The sequence below is a fragment of the Vidua macroura genome, chromosome 2 (genome assembly GCF_024509145.1).
Source record: "Vidua macroura isolate BioBank_ID:100142 chromosome 2, ASM2450914v1, whole genome shotgun sequence".
NCBI classification, from domain to species: Eukaryota; Metazoa; Chordata; class Aves; order Passeriformes; family Viduidae; genus Vidua; species Vidua macroura.
The window spans coordinates 26321013-26338288 of NC_071572.1; the positions used below are offsets into that span (position 1 = coordinate 26321013).

Below are 17276 nucleotides of genomic sequence, written 5' to 3' on the forward strand. Positions count from 1 at the left end.
ACACTACATGTACTTTAGAAGAAACATGGAAAGCATATTTATAAAGTGCCTGTGAAAAAGTTTAATCTTTATATTAAAGGAATGGACTAGATATGGGGGAAATCATGAAGCAATGCCAACTGGATTTTTTTTTTTTCTTTGCAGTGACTTTTCCAATGGTGGAGATGGGATGTTGGCTACAAGTTCCAATGGATCTCAGTATAGTGGCTCCAGAGTTGAAACACCAGTTTCTTATGTTGGGGATGACGATGATGATGACGATGATTTTAATGAAAATGATGATGACGACTGATGCCCTCTGCTTGTAGACTATTTTTTGTTAAAATTCAGCAGGCTTCAGGAATAAATTGTTCTAGGGAGAAGTGTCTCAAATTACTTTGCCCCATCCCCCAAGGAGAATATTGGTAAGCAGTTCTGAGTTTAGAAATTGCACCTCTGATAAGCAAACAAGGATTGTTTTATGTAGGATATTTTTAAATGTGGTGTGGATGTGTGTTTTTGATACCAGTGTGTTAATGCAGAGCCTTTATTTACTCTTGTTTTAGGGGTTTTTGGTTTGTTGGTTGTTTTTTGGGATTTCTTTTTTACTTGAAGGAAAAAGAATTTTGCCCCAAATGTTCTTTCAAAGTTTGCTAAAGAAAATGTAGACACATCATTGAGAAATAAAATACTATCCTTCTGTGGAAAATGAATACACTGAATGGCAATTTATTTGGAGTGTATTTTGATTATGCCACTTTTTGAGGGATAGTGAGCTAATGTAGTAGTGTTTTTTGTTAATCATGCAGTGTCCAAAGAACCAAACAAGAAAGATACGTTCTACTTTTTTACATGTTAAATTCCAGGAATGTTGTTGTGAACTTATTTTCCCTTAAATTATATCTTAACATTATGATTCCATCAAGTTTATATACTTTTCACTGTATGTTGGGACATACGAATTACAAAGTTTTTGGCAAATGTTTACTGCCAGTTGGTGCAGCTATATAAAATGTCTTGAAGGTTTGGAATGATTTATTGCTTATGGTAAAATTTGCCTGATTTCTTACAGGCAGTCTTTGGAAACTTTTTATTATATAGTTGTTTACATACTTATAAGTCTATCATATAAAGACATGTACTGAAACAAATGTTTGTATTTGTTTCATAAGCATCTTCCTGTAATCTATTATAAAGTTGAAATTAAATATAGAGAATGTTTTAAGTTTTTTAACTCAAAATTTGTCAATCATTTTTAATAGTTCATTTTTATAAAAGGAATTTCAGGGCAGGTGGTAGTCTTTTTAAATTTATTCACAAACAATTAACTGCACAAATACTGTCAGCTGCCTATTCTAAGACAGTAGTCTTTTTATTGAAACACAAATAAACTTTTCTGTAATATTTTATGAAATATAAAGAGACTATAATTGTTTGACTTGTTTAACCTTGGCACTGTTAGTTTTTATTAATAAAACGCGCATGGGCATTTTTAACAAGCTCTGTGGTTTTTCTAATTCTAGGATTATTTTAGAACATTTCACTTCTCATCATAAGACCTAGAATTAGCTGTTTTGGGATGCTGCATCTGTGCTGCAGAGGGCCCAGAGTTTTTGCTTTGATTTAGTAATTTGCCCTTAGAGCTCTTGATAACTTATGATGCAAAAGGCAATAATTTACCTGGTATATTCTCTTCTTTCACACCTCCTTATTTTATCCATGTTGCTCCTCAGCATGACAGGTCAATCTTAGTACTCCAGTCTAGATTCTGTTTAAAATCCCATGCCTAATGTCCTAACTTTTCATCCCATATTCCTCAGTCCTAACTTTCTGTCATATATTCTTATGTCCTCAAAACAGGTTTTAATCTACTTTCCATATACTTCCTTTTTAAACCGTTTTGTCAGATCACATCCTCTGCTCTCGCCTGCAAGAGTGTGCTGCGCTGGCTCAGTCACTGCAGGCAACTATCATAGTCAGGATTGGATACTTCCACAAAGTCCAGGGACTCCCTGCAAAGTATTAACAACTGTGCTGACTGTGGTAGGGGCTCCTGGATGCACTTAAACCCTGTGGTAAATGTGAAGTGTGCTACATCATTTTTTTTTCTTGAAGGGATTATGCATAGACAAATCTATGTGGGGCTATGTGTTATTAACATAGAACAGCTGATACACACTAAAGGTTTTCAAATTGTAACATGAGTGAATAATGAAACAAATTACTTTGGGGGACTGTGGAAAAATCTGGGGGAGAGGAGGCTACTTGAATGTTTTGCTTCTCAGTGAAGAGGCCATTCTCTGCAGTGCTAATGCTAAACACAAGGTTCTTGTGGATGAGACAGTTGATTCAAATTGTCTTTGATGTTGAATGGCAGTTCAGTTTGCAGAGGAACTTTGATTATTTCAGTTTTTCCTTGCGTTCTCTAGTGTGTGATCCAAGATTTACCTGCAAAGAGTGAGTAGAGGGATGTTAGGGAAAGAATCTGACAGTTTTCTTTTGGTTCTTACTGGTGGAATAGTCCTCAGATAAGATAAGGTCATGCTGGGAGTGAAAATGTGACAAAACATATTTTTAAGATGTTACTTTTTTCTTTTCTTTCTTTTGCTTGGTGATGAATATGAAATGGAATTTGATAATTTAAACCTTGGAGTAATTTTGGGGAAATTATTTTTTATTATATTTCTGGTTGAACTTGATTATCTTAAAGATTTTCTTCTAAACAATTCTATGATTCTGTATAGACTTTGTTTTGGGAGAGCTTTCTAACAAAGGCAGCAATCATAACGAGAGAAAGTCTATAGACTTTTTAAATAGGTGCTTGATTTGGAGCTGTTACTTGGTAACAGTGTTCAGGTGAAAGAGGAGAAAAAAAAGATGAAAGAGAGCAATGGTGAGGGGCCCAGTTGAGATGAGGAAAGGAAATGTGAAGAAGTAGGTGGAGGGAAGAGTAAAGAAAGAACAGATTATAGTAGGGGCTTTGCAGAGGAATATAATAAGAGAAGAAGGTGTAAGTTGGAGAAAATAAGAGAAGACTAGTCAAAGACTACAAAAAGGAGTAGTAGTAGAAACTTATTTTAGAAAAAGAAAGGTAGAGGACATAAGTATTTAATAATGTCAGGCATAGCATGAAAGGAACTAGAAAGTGAAAGATAACTTTAAACTGTGTGGTTCTCATCTCTGAAAGAAGTGGTTGCACATGTACAGATGGCAAATGAAGATTAAGACCAGGAACAGAACGTAACAGGAAATTTTGACAGGAAATGTTCAGGAGAAAATACTGTAAGGAGATAAAAACTGGAATTTTGTTTAAGAAAGATAAAATGATGGTAAAGGGAATGAGAATTGTTGTAAGGGCTCAGTTTGGGGTAAAACGTGGCAGGAAAGGAATGTACTTTTAATTCCTTTACTTAGCCAGCACTTTTTTGTGATGTGAAGAAGAGGAAAAGAGGAAGAGTTGCAAAGTGTGTATTTATATCTCTGAAATGGTCCTGCAGCTAATTCCTGGGAGCAGTTTGCATCTTTTGTGCTTTCTAAAGTGTTCCTGAGCTGTGAAAGACTGTCTATTTTGGCATGTGTAACAAGTTAAGGATTTCTTGAACCGTTTCACAAATAATCTGTTTTGCTTTTCCCATAGGAATTTGTCTTAACCAAAGAGAAGCAGTTACGACTTCAGAAACTTATGGGTTTTGGTTTTTCATTTGAACTTTACTTCAATGAAGAGTGGCAACTGTTGCAGAGAAAAAAAAAAGTAAATGTAGCTGATAGGGTACTGACCCTTGACAGATGCCCATTTATTTATTTGAATGAAAGGATGAATATTTAATGAAAGGATGTACTGTCACAAATCTCCTCATTACTTCATCAGTGAATACATAGGTTCTAAAATCTTCATCTGAATGAGAAATCTGAAAATTGGATGCTACTTTAATATAGAAAGAGCAAAAGTTTAAAAAAAACCAAAACCAGCCAAACATGATGTAACACTACTGGAATGATCACCAGTACAAAGGGCAGCATATATGGTTTTTCCCAGATAGAGAATTGCTTACTGTAGGGATTTCCTTTCTCTTGTCTGCTTGTGAGAAGTGTAGTAGGCAATTTGTCTTTACGACTACATTGAGTTAACAACTTGTCACCACTTCTCAGCCCTGTCTACTTCCAGAAAGATGAGGCTACTATGACACACACTTTTATTGTTGAAGCCTTAATTGTCATTCATATACCAGGAAAAGCAAAGATGAGCCAGCACATTGAGAGCAGCCTTTTCATGTCGTTACTTTCTAAATTTAGGATTTAAGTTTTTTCTAAGGTTTTTACTGTCCTTTGGTTTGTCCTTGAGCTTCCATGGATTCTGGTGGGTTACCAAAATGTTCAGTGGGCTGGAGCAGCAACTGCTGTATGAGGAGAGACTGAGGGAGGGCAACTTGTTCAGCCTGGAGAAGAGGCAGCCTTGGGAGACCTAATGGCAGCCTTGCAGTGCTGCAGGAAGGTTATTGCAAAGGTGGAGCCAGTGCACAGGGGTGTGTGAGGACAGGATGGAGAGACAGCACACACAAGCTGAAATGGGAGAGTTTCCAGCTGAACATGAGGAACAACTTGGCATGGTCAAGCTGTGGAACAGGCTGCCCAGAGGTTGTGCTGACTCAATCCTTAGCGTTTTCAAGACCAGACAGAAGAAAAGCCCTAAGCAATGTAGGGTCTGACCTCACGGCTGAGCATGCTTTGAGCAGAGATTGGATGGGAGACAGCGTGAGATACCTTCCAGCTCGAGTTACCTTGTGGATCTCGTAACAGAGAGACACAGAAAAGAAAAAAACATGTTAGAAAATGTCAGTGTTGGGAACAGACTAACAAGTGGGTCATCTGGCTTGCCAGACTCATCAGAAAATGATTGGAAGCTCAGCTCATCTTCAGAAGCTGTCAAAAGGTTCAAACTGATGGAAAAGGTGATTAAATGAGCAGGTAGAAGTGAAGACTGTCTTCAAGATGAGGTTTCTAAGACTGATGCTGAGAGCAGAATGAGGAAGGGCAACAAGCAGCAATACATGGGTGTTTCCGACTTCAAGCATTTGGATACGCTGGAAATTCCTGTCTGGCTGATGATGGTTCTCACTAGCACCATCTGCCTCTCACTCAGTTGGGACCTGCTGTCCTCACATTCAGTGAATGTCAGCACTTTATGAAACAACAATTGGAGAAAATCATGATGATTATTGATGCACAGCTTAGCTGTGGTAAAGGCAGAATGTTCTAATGTGGAAAAGAATAAAGAAGAGAGGCTGGTGTTAATTGAAAGTTACCTGTGTAATACCATTACAAGTGCTTTTCTTTGTTCTGCCGTGACCTTTTGTTAAATTTTTGGATGCTTTCAACATGTTGAAATCCAAACTTAGGCTGAAAATTTTGATTTTCTTTTATCAGGTTGCTGTGTACACATCATGGTACATTGCTATAAATAGTGCAGTTTCATCAGCCCTACCTGGTCAGAACATTTACATTGTAGCATGTTAAAAAGACAGCAAGGTTGCAGACTCCAGGCAGATTCCTGTTCTTTATTCCTGTAAACTTGAGAGAATTTATTAAAAATAAAGCAGAACAGTAAGCACATACTCTTAAAACGGGCAGCTCCAGTAATTAAGGTTGGGCAACTTCTGATGCTGATTTTTGATGAAGCTTAGAATAATTCTTACAGACTAAAATAATGCTAGAGTGCCAGTTTTTGAAGTGTGAAAAAGTAAAAAGTGTCAAAGATGTGAGGAAGTCCTGTCCAAATGTGTGTGGTCTAGACAGCTTGAGATCAGCCCTGAATCTTGTATTAGAAAAACTGTTGAAAGAAACAGCTATAAGAAAATTAGAAGCCTAGAAGATGAATTGTTAATGACAAAGTACAGAATAGGTCTTATCAAATGAATATGGGAGGAGACTGCAAATGTTTAACTGATTAAGGAAACAATGGCTATGCTTCAGCATATTTAAACGTTTTTAATTTCATTGCATTCTGATTTTAAATATGTTTTACAATATCTCCAGATTGTATGTTAAGGGGTTATGAGCTATTTACTGCTGAATCATTTTTGTGGCATTATCACTGAACAGCTGCAGCAAGTAAGATTGTACTCCTGCTTAACAATTTCTTCAATAACCCAGAAGAAAATTTAAAAATACTCTGAAGTAGCAGTGGTTAGAAAAGAAGTAAACAATGAAGAGGAGAGAATAATGTGAATTGTTTGGCAAGCAGGTCATGTCGAAAAATGTTGTGGTTAAACTCCACATCTTGTGAAGAAAGAATTAAAGGTACACGTACAGGAGGAAAAACTTCGCTGGAAATGTAGGATCCTAAAGATGATCCAGGGTGTCAAGGTAGATTGTAACTCCATGTGTCCTACACTGTTTTGTAAGGAACTAGCTAATCTGAATTTGGATGTGTAGGTAAAACTAATAATGGATTGGAAAATGCTGTTATTACATTCGGTGAGACCAGCAGTGAGCAGCTGCATGCTTGTTAGCATCATTTCAAAGGATGTTGGAAAAACCAGGAAAGACTCAGAAAAAAAGCCCTTCCCCCACTTATTTTATTCCTAAGGTCAAGATCTCTTACTATGAGACTTAAGAAAGTCTTATTTTGGCTTGTTCAATAAAAAGGAGGGAAATGCAGAAATTAATGGATTTGTGTCAGGTCACACAAAAGATACCCATTTCAACAGGCTCATCAATATCTGGGGGAAAAGCGACAAAAGATTTAAGAACTGGAACTTGAAAACAGTAATTAAAATGAGCTGTCTAGTTGATGATAGTAATAAGCTGCTGGAACATATTTTTATTGGAATGATCACATTCCCACACTGGTAACAGTAGGACTGCGTGTAAATATACACATTAATGAATGGTGTTATGCCAAGTGTTTCTCCAGAATTCAGTTCTTTCTGAGAGGTATAGCAGGATCCTAAAAAGGGTATTTTCAGCCCAATTTCTGTTCTTAAAATAATGAGAAGTTCGGTGCATCCATTGTTATCGCTCTGGTAAAAAAAAAATGGAAGAAAAGTGAAAAGTCTTCATCCCCATTGAGAAGAGTCTTTCCAATCAAATTGAAGTAAAGGGCACCTTTTCCTTCATGCACGTATGTATTTTACTTTAAACAAAATAATCTTTGAGCTTGAGCTTTTGTGCCTGAAAGAAATGAAGCTTGTGAAGGGAGCTTAGGTGCACAGTAGAAAATACTTTCTGCAAGCATTATTGATGTAGCTGTTACTTTACATCCAATTACTGAAAGTAGCACATGGTTCGACAGCTTTATTTGTTGCAGAATCAATTTCTGCTTGACTTTTAGTACAGGTAAGAGATTAAGAACAGCTCAGTGAAATGGTGGGAGGAATTCCCAAGTGCAATAGCAATGACATCATATGAAACCATTAAGCAAAGACTCAATTATTAATATCTAGTACTTGGCAATTCTGAAAGGTAGAGGAAGCTTTGAACTTGCCATAGTCTCATAGCCATAGCACAAAGCCCTTTAAAGCATCAAGCTGCTTTATTCAGTGTTTTTCTCCACTGTGTTGTTTTAATAACAGACATTAGGACTTTGCACTTCAATAATTTACCACTGCCATGAATATTGATAAGAAGGAGGTGTGGAAAGTGCATCTCAAAGCAACTGCTGTGTTTATGTTCTCTTCACACTAATCTTCGAGAGTTTTATTTAACAACTTTAGCAGATAAGTCTGGAAACTAAAATTTATTGGATATAAAAATTCATTGTATTAGTGTGTTAGTTTCATGGCCTATTTTGCCTTCTCCATGCCTTTTCTCCTGGGTAACCCTGGTGTTGCACAGCTGGTAGGAAAAAACAGCAGAGTCTGGCACTGAGAGCCACTGTGTGGTCTCCGATATTGCCTTCCTGGCCCCTCCACTGCTCCAGAGGCATGGACTAACCATCCATCCCCATCCTAGTTCATCTGCATCTGACTAAACTCAGGAATTTGTATTTGCTTGCAATTCATTCTTAAATCTGCTGCTTCCCCGTTTTTTTCCCTGTTTATATTGTTTGGTCTAATCAAATACTCTACTATTCTAATCTATTCAATGATTATTGGTCTAATCAAATACTCTACTATTCTAATCTAATACTCTAATCAAATACAGCTACTATTGCAGCTGAAGTTTTGTATAATCTGTGTATATGATGATATCTATGTATACCTAGATATACATATGTATATATGTTTTTGAATGCATGTGTATCTCTCAGGGAATTGCACTCTTGCAGTGAAAGTGCTCAAAAGACTGATAAATGTGTCTGGTTTCAAAATTTGAAAACAAAGCTTTTAAATTAATTCCTTAATACACTTTGTGTTAATGTTAGCTCCTGCATAGCAATAATTATTGCTGTGTATACAACTGTTAGTCTGTAACACTTGTCAGTCTCTTAACACTAAATTAGCTGTGACTGCACAGTAACTTGCAGCTGCTGCTGTTCACCTGGCACTGGTGGCCGAGGTCCTCTCAGTCTCTGGGAGAAGGTGATGAGGCTGGAGGGCTCTTAGAGAGAGGAAATGTCTCTCTTAATTTCTTCCCTCTAATTGCTGTTGTTTCCTGCTTCTTGGCCCCCCTCTCATGGATTCAGCTGCTTTTTAGTTTGTTTAGCTTTTGCCAGTCATGCTTCTTGTGCCTTGGGCAGGATGCCCTGCCTGTTTTCCTTCCCATGTGCTTATTTTGGTCTGTATCTTGTAACTTCTGTCATTAATATGCCTCCAAAGTGCAGCTGTGCTCACTAGATGACATGCTTGTATGTAGTGTTGGGCTGTGCCTGCAGTAATTAGTATTACAAAGTATTTGCATGGTGGGCATTCTGCTATTTAAGTGTGCTTGCATTTGGGGTTTGGGCAGGCTAATACCAACTACACTTTTCTACTTCAGCTACACTAGCCACAAACCTTGCTCTTTGTTGCTTTATTTTCGATTTCAATAAAGAAAGGGAGTAATCTCAGATGGCTAGAAGTTCAAGAAATACTTAACTTCAGGATGGCAATCTTTGTACTTAGAGAACCAGATTTGGTGGATCTTTTTTTGATATCAGAACACATCATCATTTGGTCAATACAGGGACACTTCCCTTTCTCTATTTATCCCATCACAGGACTTTCTGTGAAGCTGGTGTAGGCTGTTCTGAAGCTGTAGCTCTGCAGGCACACAATCCATAGGGAATTAGTTCAGCATATTCCTGTGCTGTGGTTGTAGGGCTGACTGCAATGTGAGCTTGTGCCACTGCATTGCCCAGCTCAGTGCAAGCTGTAGATACTGTAGAAGCTGTAGTCAAGCAGAGAGTCTGCTCTTGTTGGAGCATCAAGGGAAGAGTTCTTGATTTTCTTGGAAATATTTAAATGTTCTGTTTGTAGATAACATTTAACCAATCTTGAACGTGAGTTACTATTTCGTTATGAAAAGTATTTTATTGTTTTCTGTGTTATTTTAGAAAGATGCAGAGAGGGAGACCTATGTTCCAAAGAGGATATAAAATTGATTTTCATTGTCTTTTAGAAGAAAGGCAAAGCCACACTGTAAAAATTGAAACAGGAAAGGCCAGGGGAAAAAAAGGGTTTGTGTGAGGAAGCATTTTCTGCCTGTTTTTGAAATGCAGAATTTTTCTAAGAAAGGCTCAAATATCATTTGTGGCTTTGAAGATGAAATATTCCCCTCCAAATGGATTCTATCTACAAACTGGCTGGCTGAATGGTTCTGTAGTATACAGGAGGTGATCTGTTACATCTTCTTGCTTTCTGAAATGTCCAGGCAGTGAAGGTGTAAAATGATTTCTGCTCCTGAAGGTTTTGGGGGCGGGGGTTGGGTGTGCAGTGTTTATTTTCTGGCTGGTGCATCCTGGACTTCAGGTAACATAAACCTACTATGTTACAGACACAACAATCCTGTCTCCTTGTGTCGTAGGTGATACAGTTGGACTTCTCAAAGTTTAGATTCACTTAAAGATTTAGTGTGATTTCAGCATCTTCCAGATTACTCTTACGTAATCCAAAATTTTTCATTACAATATGGGGCTATTCTACTGGATAAAACAAATAAAACCATCACAAAACCAACAAACACTAAACAACAACAAAGCACCAAACAAACAAAACCCCCACAAATTACAGCCTCTAGTTAAATGAACAGTTTCCTGGCTGTAACTGGATGTTACAGTCTTACCAGGCATTTTGATTAGGTTATATACATAGAGGTAAGTGGTACAGGGAAATCTGTGAGCTAGAGGACAGATTTCAAGTTCACTTCTTTTGCAGTCATTGATTTGTCAACTAAAAAAATCTGGCTCAGCTGACTAGTGAAAAAAGGCAATGCATAGGGATACAGATAATTTTAATACATTTTTATACATCCTATACAAGAGAGATTGAAAATTTAATTACTTGGTAGTATTTCTGAGTATTGATTTCCTTTTCAAGCTATCTAATTTTGCAATAACCAAGATTTAGTATCATACATCAATTATTTATTATGGTTTGAAAAGTGATTGAAAATTATTGAGTCTATACTTAGGTTCTTTGAAGGCACAGCTGCACCCTTTGGGGGAAACTTACTTTGTACAATTATTTGCATGAAGGCAGCAGCATCCTGTACCCATGAAATATTAAGCTATGTACATTGAGATAATCTTCATCTTTACACACTGAGAGTAGGATCTTGATTTTTAGCTCTATAGGCCATCTTGCAGTATAAAATGTCTCTTTGCACTGTAATTTATATGGGAACCATAGTGAGAAAATAAATATGGATGAGTGTGATGATAGTTAAGTTTACCGTTCATACATTTTTCAGAAGTGTCTCTGTTGCTGCTCAGTCTTCTATTTTCAGTTTAAATTCCACTTTGCCTTCATATGGATCATGAACATTGAAGGTAATTCCAGCTCCAATGACTTTGCACACTATTTTAACTTCTACATTCCTTGTAATGTTGAGAAATTTCACAGCTACCAAGGGATTGCTGTAGCTGGGCTAGGAGGAGAAATAAAAAAAAGAAAGAAAATACTTAATTTTGACACTGCCGGTTTGAAAATAGCCTCTCCAGTTCTCGTAGGATTGCAGAGATGCTCCATATGTTTCACCTGACATAAAGAGAAAGAAAAGCTAAGTACAGAAGCACTCACCTGAGCCTTTTTCCCATAGTAGGGGAAGTAGTGCAGGTTGAAGGTGCCATTCACAGGGTAGTAGTCCACCTCCAGCGGGCGAGACTCCTCACCCTGTGCATAAACCAGAGAGGAAGAAGCTCTGTCGGTGAGGAAATCATTGGCCAGCCCCAAGCAAGGGTTTCAGGGCTGCTCAGTGTGTGTTAAAGCTCAAATTCAGCAGGCTGTTTAGCACCAGTCTTATTTTTCAAATAAAAGTGGGAATCTCTCGCTGTTACTATTGCCAAGAAAAGCAGGCAAGTGTCCTTTGATAGCAGCTGGGAATTTGGTGAGTTGGAGCTGCTGAGAGCCTGGGGGAGCTGCGCTGAGGTGTGAACGTCACAGAGGAGCTGAAAGCAAACAGCAAATGTTCTCTTGCAGCCCCAAAATGCAAATTTTCAGGTGATTTAAAATAAAGCAGACTTGGAGGTTTTTTTTTCCTTAGCATGTCAGCTGGTGCAAGTACTAGCACAGAACTGAGAATATTGCAGGTATTTGGGATCTGATTTTCAGAGCTGCAAGGGTTTTTTTTCTGGTCACCACTGCACTTGTTTGCTCTCAAAGCTGCAGTGCTTGAAATGTGTGAGACCCAGCCCTCATACCCTTACCACATATGTGCAGTTCACCCTTGGTGCAGTGCCATTGCCAGGGTAAAACTTGATAATCTGAAAAAGAAAACACATTTGGTCATCTTGGAAATTGTTTTGAGATAAAACTGAGCAATCAATTATTTGAGAGCTGAGCTTCAAAGGATGTTTAATAAGTTCCTGTGCAAGACTCTCTCAAACAAATCATCTCATTTATGTAGGTGAAAAACTGTTGTGGCTGGAAATTTAGGAAGCAGGATTCAGCATTACCTGGGATGAGCACTGCTGATAGGCTCTGGCCTGGCCAGAGCAAGTAGCATGGCACCTCCTCGGAGTCCAGCTCATTTACCCACCCATACCACGTGCCCTTGCTGATGCCCAGGCAGACAGGGATCTCTTAAAGCAGTTAATTGTGTGTCAGTTAAGGAAAAGCTGAATATCCATGCTTTTGACCTTATCTGTCTTAGAAAACCTTGGTTTTGGCAGAAAAACCCTTGGGTTGGTTTGATGCTACAAAACAAGTGGGGTTGCATCCTGTAGAGGCAAAAGTGAAAGGAGGTGAAGCCCCTGGTGACTATCCACATCTTTTCCCTGCTGGGGGTGGCACCCAGTCTAGCTAAAGAAGGCATTTCTGGAAAATGCTTGTTTCACCAGTCAGAGTCAGGGGCACAGCTCCCCTCTCGGTTAGGGCTTGCACAGATTTTGGAAATGCCTGAGGTGCAAGCCAAGCAAAAAATACAGTGGTTTTGTCTATCAGAAACTGGAGGGGAGCTTGAACTCTTCCATTTCTACTGAAACTGAATTAGAAGGCTCAGAATTTTACCCAAAAAGAAATATAAAGTGCTTATGCCTTTGTCTACATTCTGAAAAAAATTAAAGCATTGAAAATTTCCTTTATTCCTTTCTAAAAACTGTGTTGGTGGTTTTCCCTGAGAAAAATATCCACCAGGTTTGAATTTTGGTTTTATAGGTTCTTCTAAAGATTTTCTTTGCCACCTGGAGAAATAAGATATCCCTTCTCTGAAACCGCATCAGTTACTGTCACATCCTGGTGCCTCAGCTGAGGGCACAGGGCAGTGGTATTGCAGGAGGAAGCTCTTCTGGTGCTAGTCTGTGGGATGAGAGACCTACAGAGGCACGAACTAAACTAAACTAAACTAAGTTAAACTATACTAAACTAAACTGTAGAGAGTCAGTTCAGAGATCACTGCCCTATGTTACTTCTGTAGGAATGGTGAAAAAGTCTCAGGATTTCCCTGGTAACTCTAGTGGTCTGCCAGGGAGCAGCACGTGATTTTTGGTTCTCAGTAGAAAGCAGAGTTTAGAACCCATGGCAGCAAAGACACAGCAACTCCCCAGTGTAGACTCAAGCTACTCTTAATTTTTTCTGCTCAGCACCTTGAACTTGTACTTACCCTGTTCATTTTTATAATAAAACAGGGTTTTCCTTCTGGATATCCAAAAGTTGGATCTGTGATGCCGGAGCAGTTTTGAAGCATGTCTGAGGTGAATTTGCAGGATAGTTTTGTTTTATTTGGGCCATCAAAGGTGTCCTGGATGAAGTAAGTGTTATTGGTGCAGTTGATGTTCAGATGCTGAGCAGCTGGTGTATATGCTAGATGTATGAAGGAAGAAAGAAAAAAATCCCCTCTGAAGCTTTTCATATGCAAATTATACATCCCAACATCAGGCTGGAGAGTCTGTCATGGGAGATTGTACTTCAAGTGAAGTTGGGATTAGATGGAACAAGGAAAGTTTAAACTTGTTAGGGGTTTGGTTCAGTTTTGTTGTGTATTTTTTTCCGAATAGCCAAGCAAAGCAAAATAAAAGAGAACAAATTGAGTTAAGACTGGCAGCCTGTGTTGATAGCTCCATATAAAGTCAATTTCAAATATGATTTTTCTCAATATGTGTGTGAGAAACATGAAGAATTACAATACTAAGGCTCAATAGGAATATAAACATGCTAAGACATGAACAGGCAAATGGAGCACAGAACCTACTTTGACTGTATTCCCTGAAGACACCATGCTTTATGAGACATATTATGGCACTTTGATATTTGTAGTCATAGACAAATTAATTAGATTAATTTAGACAAGATTAATTTTTAAGTCCTTTTGTCCTCCCTCTTCCTTCAGACTTCCTATTGGTCTGTTTTGTTAAGTCTGTTTAGGATTAAACAAAATAAAAGCCCTGAAGCAGAGCCTGGATTTTAATAGATGTGTACATACATTTGATTTATAGATTCATGAGGTGATGTGCTCATCCCTTTCAGAAGATGCATTTTCCACTCAAAATCTGTGATTTGAGAAGGAAAAATGTAAAATGGAAGCACTGACTTAAGGTCCTCAGACTTAGTATTGGAAATAAGGCAGCACCTTTCTTCAGTATTATGCAAGAAACTTAATTTTTACCTGTCAGAAAAGTGTGAAGAGTTGTCACTAAACCTTCCCAGGTTTTGTTGTCTGATACGTTGTAATAAATTTGTAGTCCTCTATCCCCATAAACATCAGGCCGTAAGGTTACACCTTCAAGAGGAGGAAACAGGAAGACAAAGCAGAGAGATGCCAGGCACAGATTTGTTTATTTAAATTGACAGTAATAATTATGCTGCATCAAGACTCATTCTAAATGTAAAAGATCCTCCAGCCTTTTTGGGGAGGATTTAACCATGTTCAGAAACCACTTCAGCTGTGAGTTGTTCACCCAAAACCCTAAAGCCTGTGCTGCTACTGATTTTCTTTTCACATATATCCATGCTATTACAAGAACAGCTTGTAAAATCATTCCAGCAATTGCACTGGATTTCCCCAGGACTTGTTAGCAATAACAGTAACGTCGTGCTAAAGAAACAGATCATACAGCAGCATGAGAAACAGCTTTTGAAAAAGCCACACATAATATGTCACAGGAATTATTTTCCCAGCAAACACCAAACTTGCTAAATACTGGGAGTGGAAACTTCAAAATAAAAAAGCATCTGACAGAATAATTTTTAGGACTATTCTTTTTTCCTCCCATTGTGGAAACAAGCCATTGGGGTGTGAAGTTTTAGCAGTGTGCACTGATGATCTCTGATCATCTCCCCTATCTCTTTTCATGTCCCACAAATCTGAATTCCTAATCCCACATTTTTGTCTTATTTTTACTTCCTTGACTACTGGCACAGCACATCCTGCTGGTAAGGTATTCCTGCTCTCCCAGGGACTTCCCATAGTGCTGGCAAGTGTGGAAATATCCACCCCAGGCTGCTCACCCCCTTGCCTCTACATCTTGCTGGGCACCCCAAAGCACTCTGTGCTTTGCAGTCCCCAGGGACTGACCCCTGCTCATGGGGAGAGAAGGTCCCAATAGCAAGATGAAATAAATGAATATATATATATATATATATATATATATATATATAAAATATATAATTTTTTCATATTATATATTCATAACGATATGGATATATAAGTATATCCATGTATCAATACATAAGTAAACGTGCCAGATTTTTTTTAAAGCCTGAAAGTATTTTCAGGCAGAAGTTAAACTTTTCAGGGATTGTCTGGGCAGAATTGACTGATGTATTCCACGTTTGTCTCCCCTCAGCCCTGGGCTCTGCCAGTGCCTCTCAGCCTAGCCCAGCCCTACGCAGCTGCTACGGAACCCTGGCAGTACCTGGGGATTTCAGCTGGTCTTGGTAATCCGGCTCATAGGGATTAATGGTCCTCATTAAAGTATAAATGGAGAGTGCAAACAGCCCTGACATCACCACGTAGAAAGCCAGGTAGTAGAGGCTGATCCACACTATGGAAAGAATAAGTGCAGAATTTCAAATTTTGAGCAAGAGAGATTATGAATTTCAAATTTTAGAGCAGAGAGCACTGCACTGTGCAGTGCTCTCTCTGTGGCCAGGATGATCCGGGCAGCAGCAGCTATCTCCTTTCCACCCTTGTCCCCAGGGAAGTTGTCCCTATAGAGGGACAGGTGCTTTGGAGCATTTTCTCTACACTCAAAAAATATTCTTATAGAAAAAAATTGTATCGTTCTAGAAGGACTTTTGAAGGAGTTGGTGCTGAGCTCAGATTATTTAAACCTTAAAGGTTATTTGGCATCTTGAAGTAATTTCACATATTAAGACCATTTATCTACTTATTGCACATGGACTAAGCAACACAGATGATGAGGTGTTTCTGTGACAAACCCAAGTTTCTCCTTGTGTTATCTGGATGACAGATGACAGTATACAGCTGAAATCACCAATAGCAAAATGTGCCATCTTGCTAGTTTATTCTGCTGTGAGATAAGATTGATGCTGTGTTTCTGTCTGTATGTGCATAACATGTCCTACCTATGGCTGGTGCTGTACAAGCAGCCAGTGGTTGTTTCAGAGGGGTGCTATTAGAAACCTCTACTTGTAATCATAGGTGCCTTGTAGCACCTTCTTCTCTACCAACTGGAAAGGCTCACATTCCAGTTGCATCATCTGTAAAATTCTGGTTTTAGGAGTAGCTAATAAACTACATGCACGGGCAGGAAAAAATCACCTGGAAACTTGCAGCTACTCCTACAGTCTGTGGGAAGAGTATGGATCTTTCTTACAACGGTCCTGGCTGCCCTTCCCAGAAAGTAGATCATAATACAGATCAGCATGGTAGACACAAGTTTGGCTATGGGAAGGGAGGCTCAGCTGAAACACTTGCTGGTATAAAATACATGCTGGTATGAAATACCTGCTAGTATGAAATACATGTTGCTATGAAATATGTGCTAGCACGCAGTCATAAGAAATACGATCTACTGAGCAGACAATAATTCAGAAAGGAATTTCAGAAAAACAAAACTTGTTTCCAAAGAATCGGACAAACTCAGCGATTGAGCAAATTTCTCCGTGTACCTGAACCCCCTTTTAATTAGCAATGTCAAAACCACACTGTAGCCATCACCCCTGGCTATTAATAAGTCTCCTGTTAATGTGTTAATTTTTCTCCTTTAGAAGTATTTTGTTCAAAACCACTTTGAAATAATACATTTTCAGGAACTACATGGGTCAATGTTTTGATCCACTTGATCCAGCTCATAGAGCTGCCCAAAAAGTGGCTTAGAAGCACATATGAGAACTGCTGGCTGCAACACATCTATATTTTGTCCCCCTGCCACAGTTTTTAAGTATACCAGAAGGAAGAGAAGAATCTTGCACATGAAAACCTACCCCAGTTAATTAAGGACCTTCCCATGAAGAGCTTTGTTTCTGGATTCCAGACAAAACGACGGAAATCTGCCATACGTTCGCTGCAGGTCTTCTTTTCGTTTAAAGTTGCCATTTTCTCAGAAAAGTTCCCAAAAATGTGTCCTCCGTGGAAACTAAGAAATTCAACTGGTGCCCGGACAGTCGACCAAGAAAAAGACTTTGGGTTTTATACCTTCTTTTCCACTGAAGGTCACTGAGATTGCTTCCTGTGCCAATGAAAGCCCATGCTCACCACTATCAACCTTTATAAAGGGTGTTGATAACGCTGGCAAACGCTTGTTCCTATCAAATGCCTTT

General features: G+C 38.6%; 2 protein-coding genes across 8 annotated transcripts in view; one reads left to right on the top strand and one right to left on the bottom strand.

Annotated features, from left to right (window-relative positions):
• TFDP1 (transcription factor Dp-1) overlaps positions 1-1478 on the top strand; it is a 37284-nt gene extending 35806 nt beyond the window's left edge. For all 7 annotated transcript variants that reach the window (XM_053971044.1, XM_053971043.1, XM_053971041.1 and 4 more), the window contains exon 12: positions 145-1478. In XM_053971044.1, coding sequence (XP_053827019.1) covers positions 145-292 — 148 coding nt within the window. In that variant the 3' untranslated portion in view covers positions 293-1478. The remainder of the gene's footprint in view (positions 1-144) is intronic.
• Positions 1479-10824: 9346 nt separating this feature from the next.
• ATP4B (ATPase H+/K+ transporting subunit beta) lies at positions 10825-17052 on the bottom strand. The gene is made up of 7 exons (XM_053971353.1): positions 16941-17052; positions 15407-15535; positions 14158-14271; positions 13156-13355; positions 11756-11818; positions 11136-11228; positions 10825-10983 (listed from the first exon to the last, which is right to left on the bottom strand). Exons 1-7 carry the CDS (start codon positions 17050-17052, stop codon positions 10825-10827), a joined length of 870 nt encoding a protein of 289 aa, XP_053827328.1.
• Between the last annotated feature and the right edge of the window lie 224 nt (positions 17053-17276).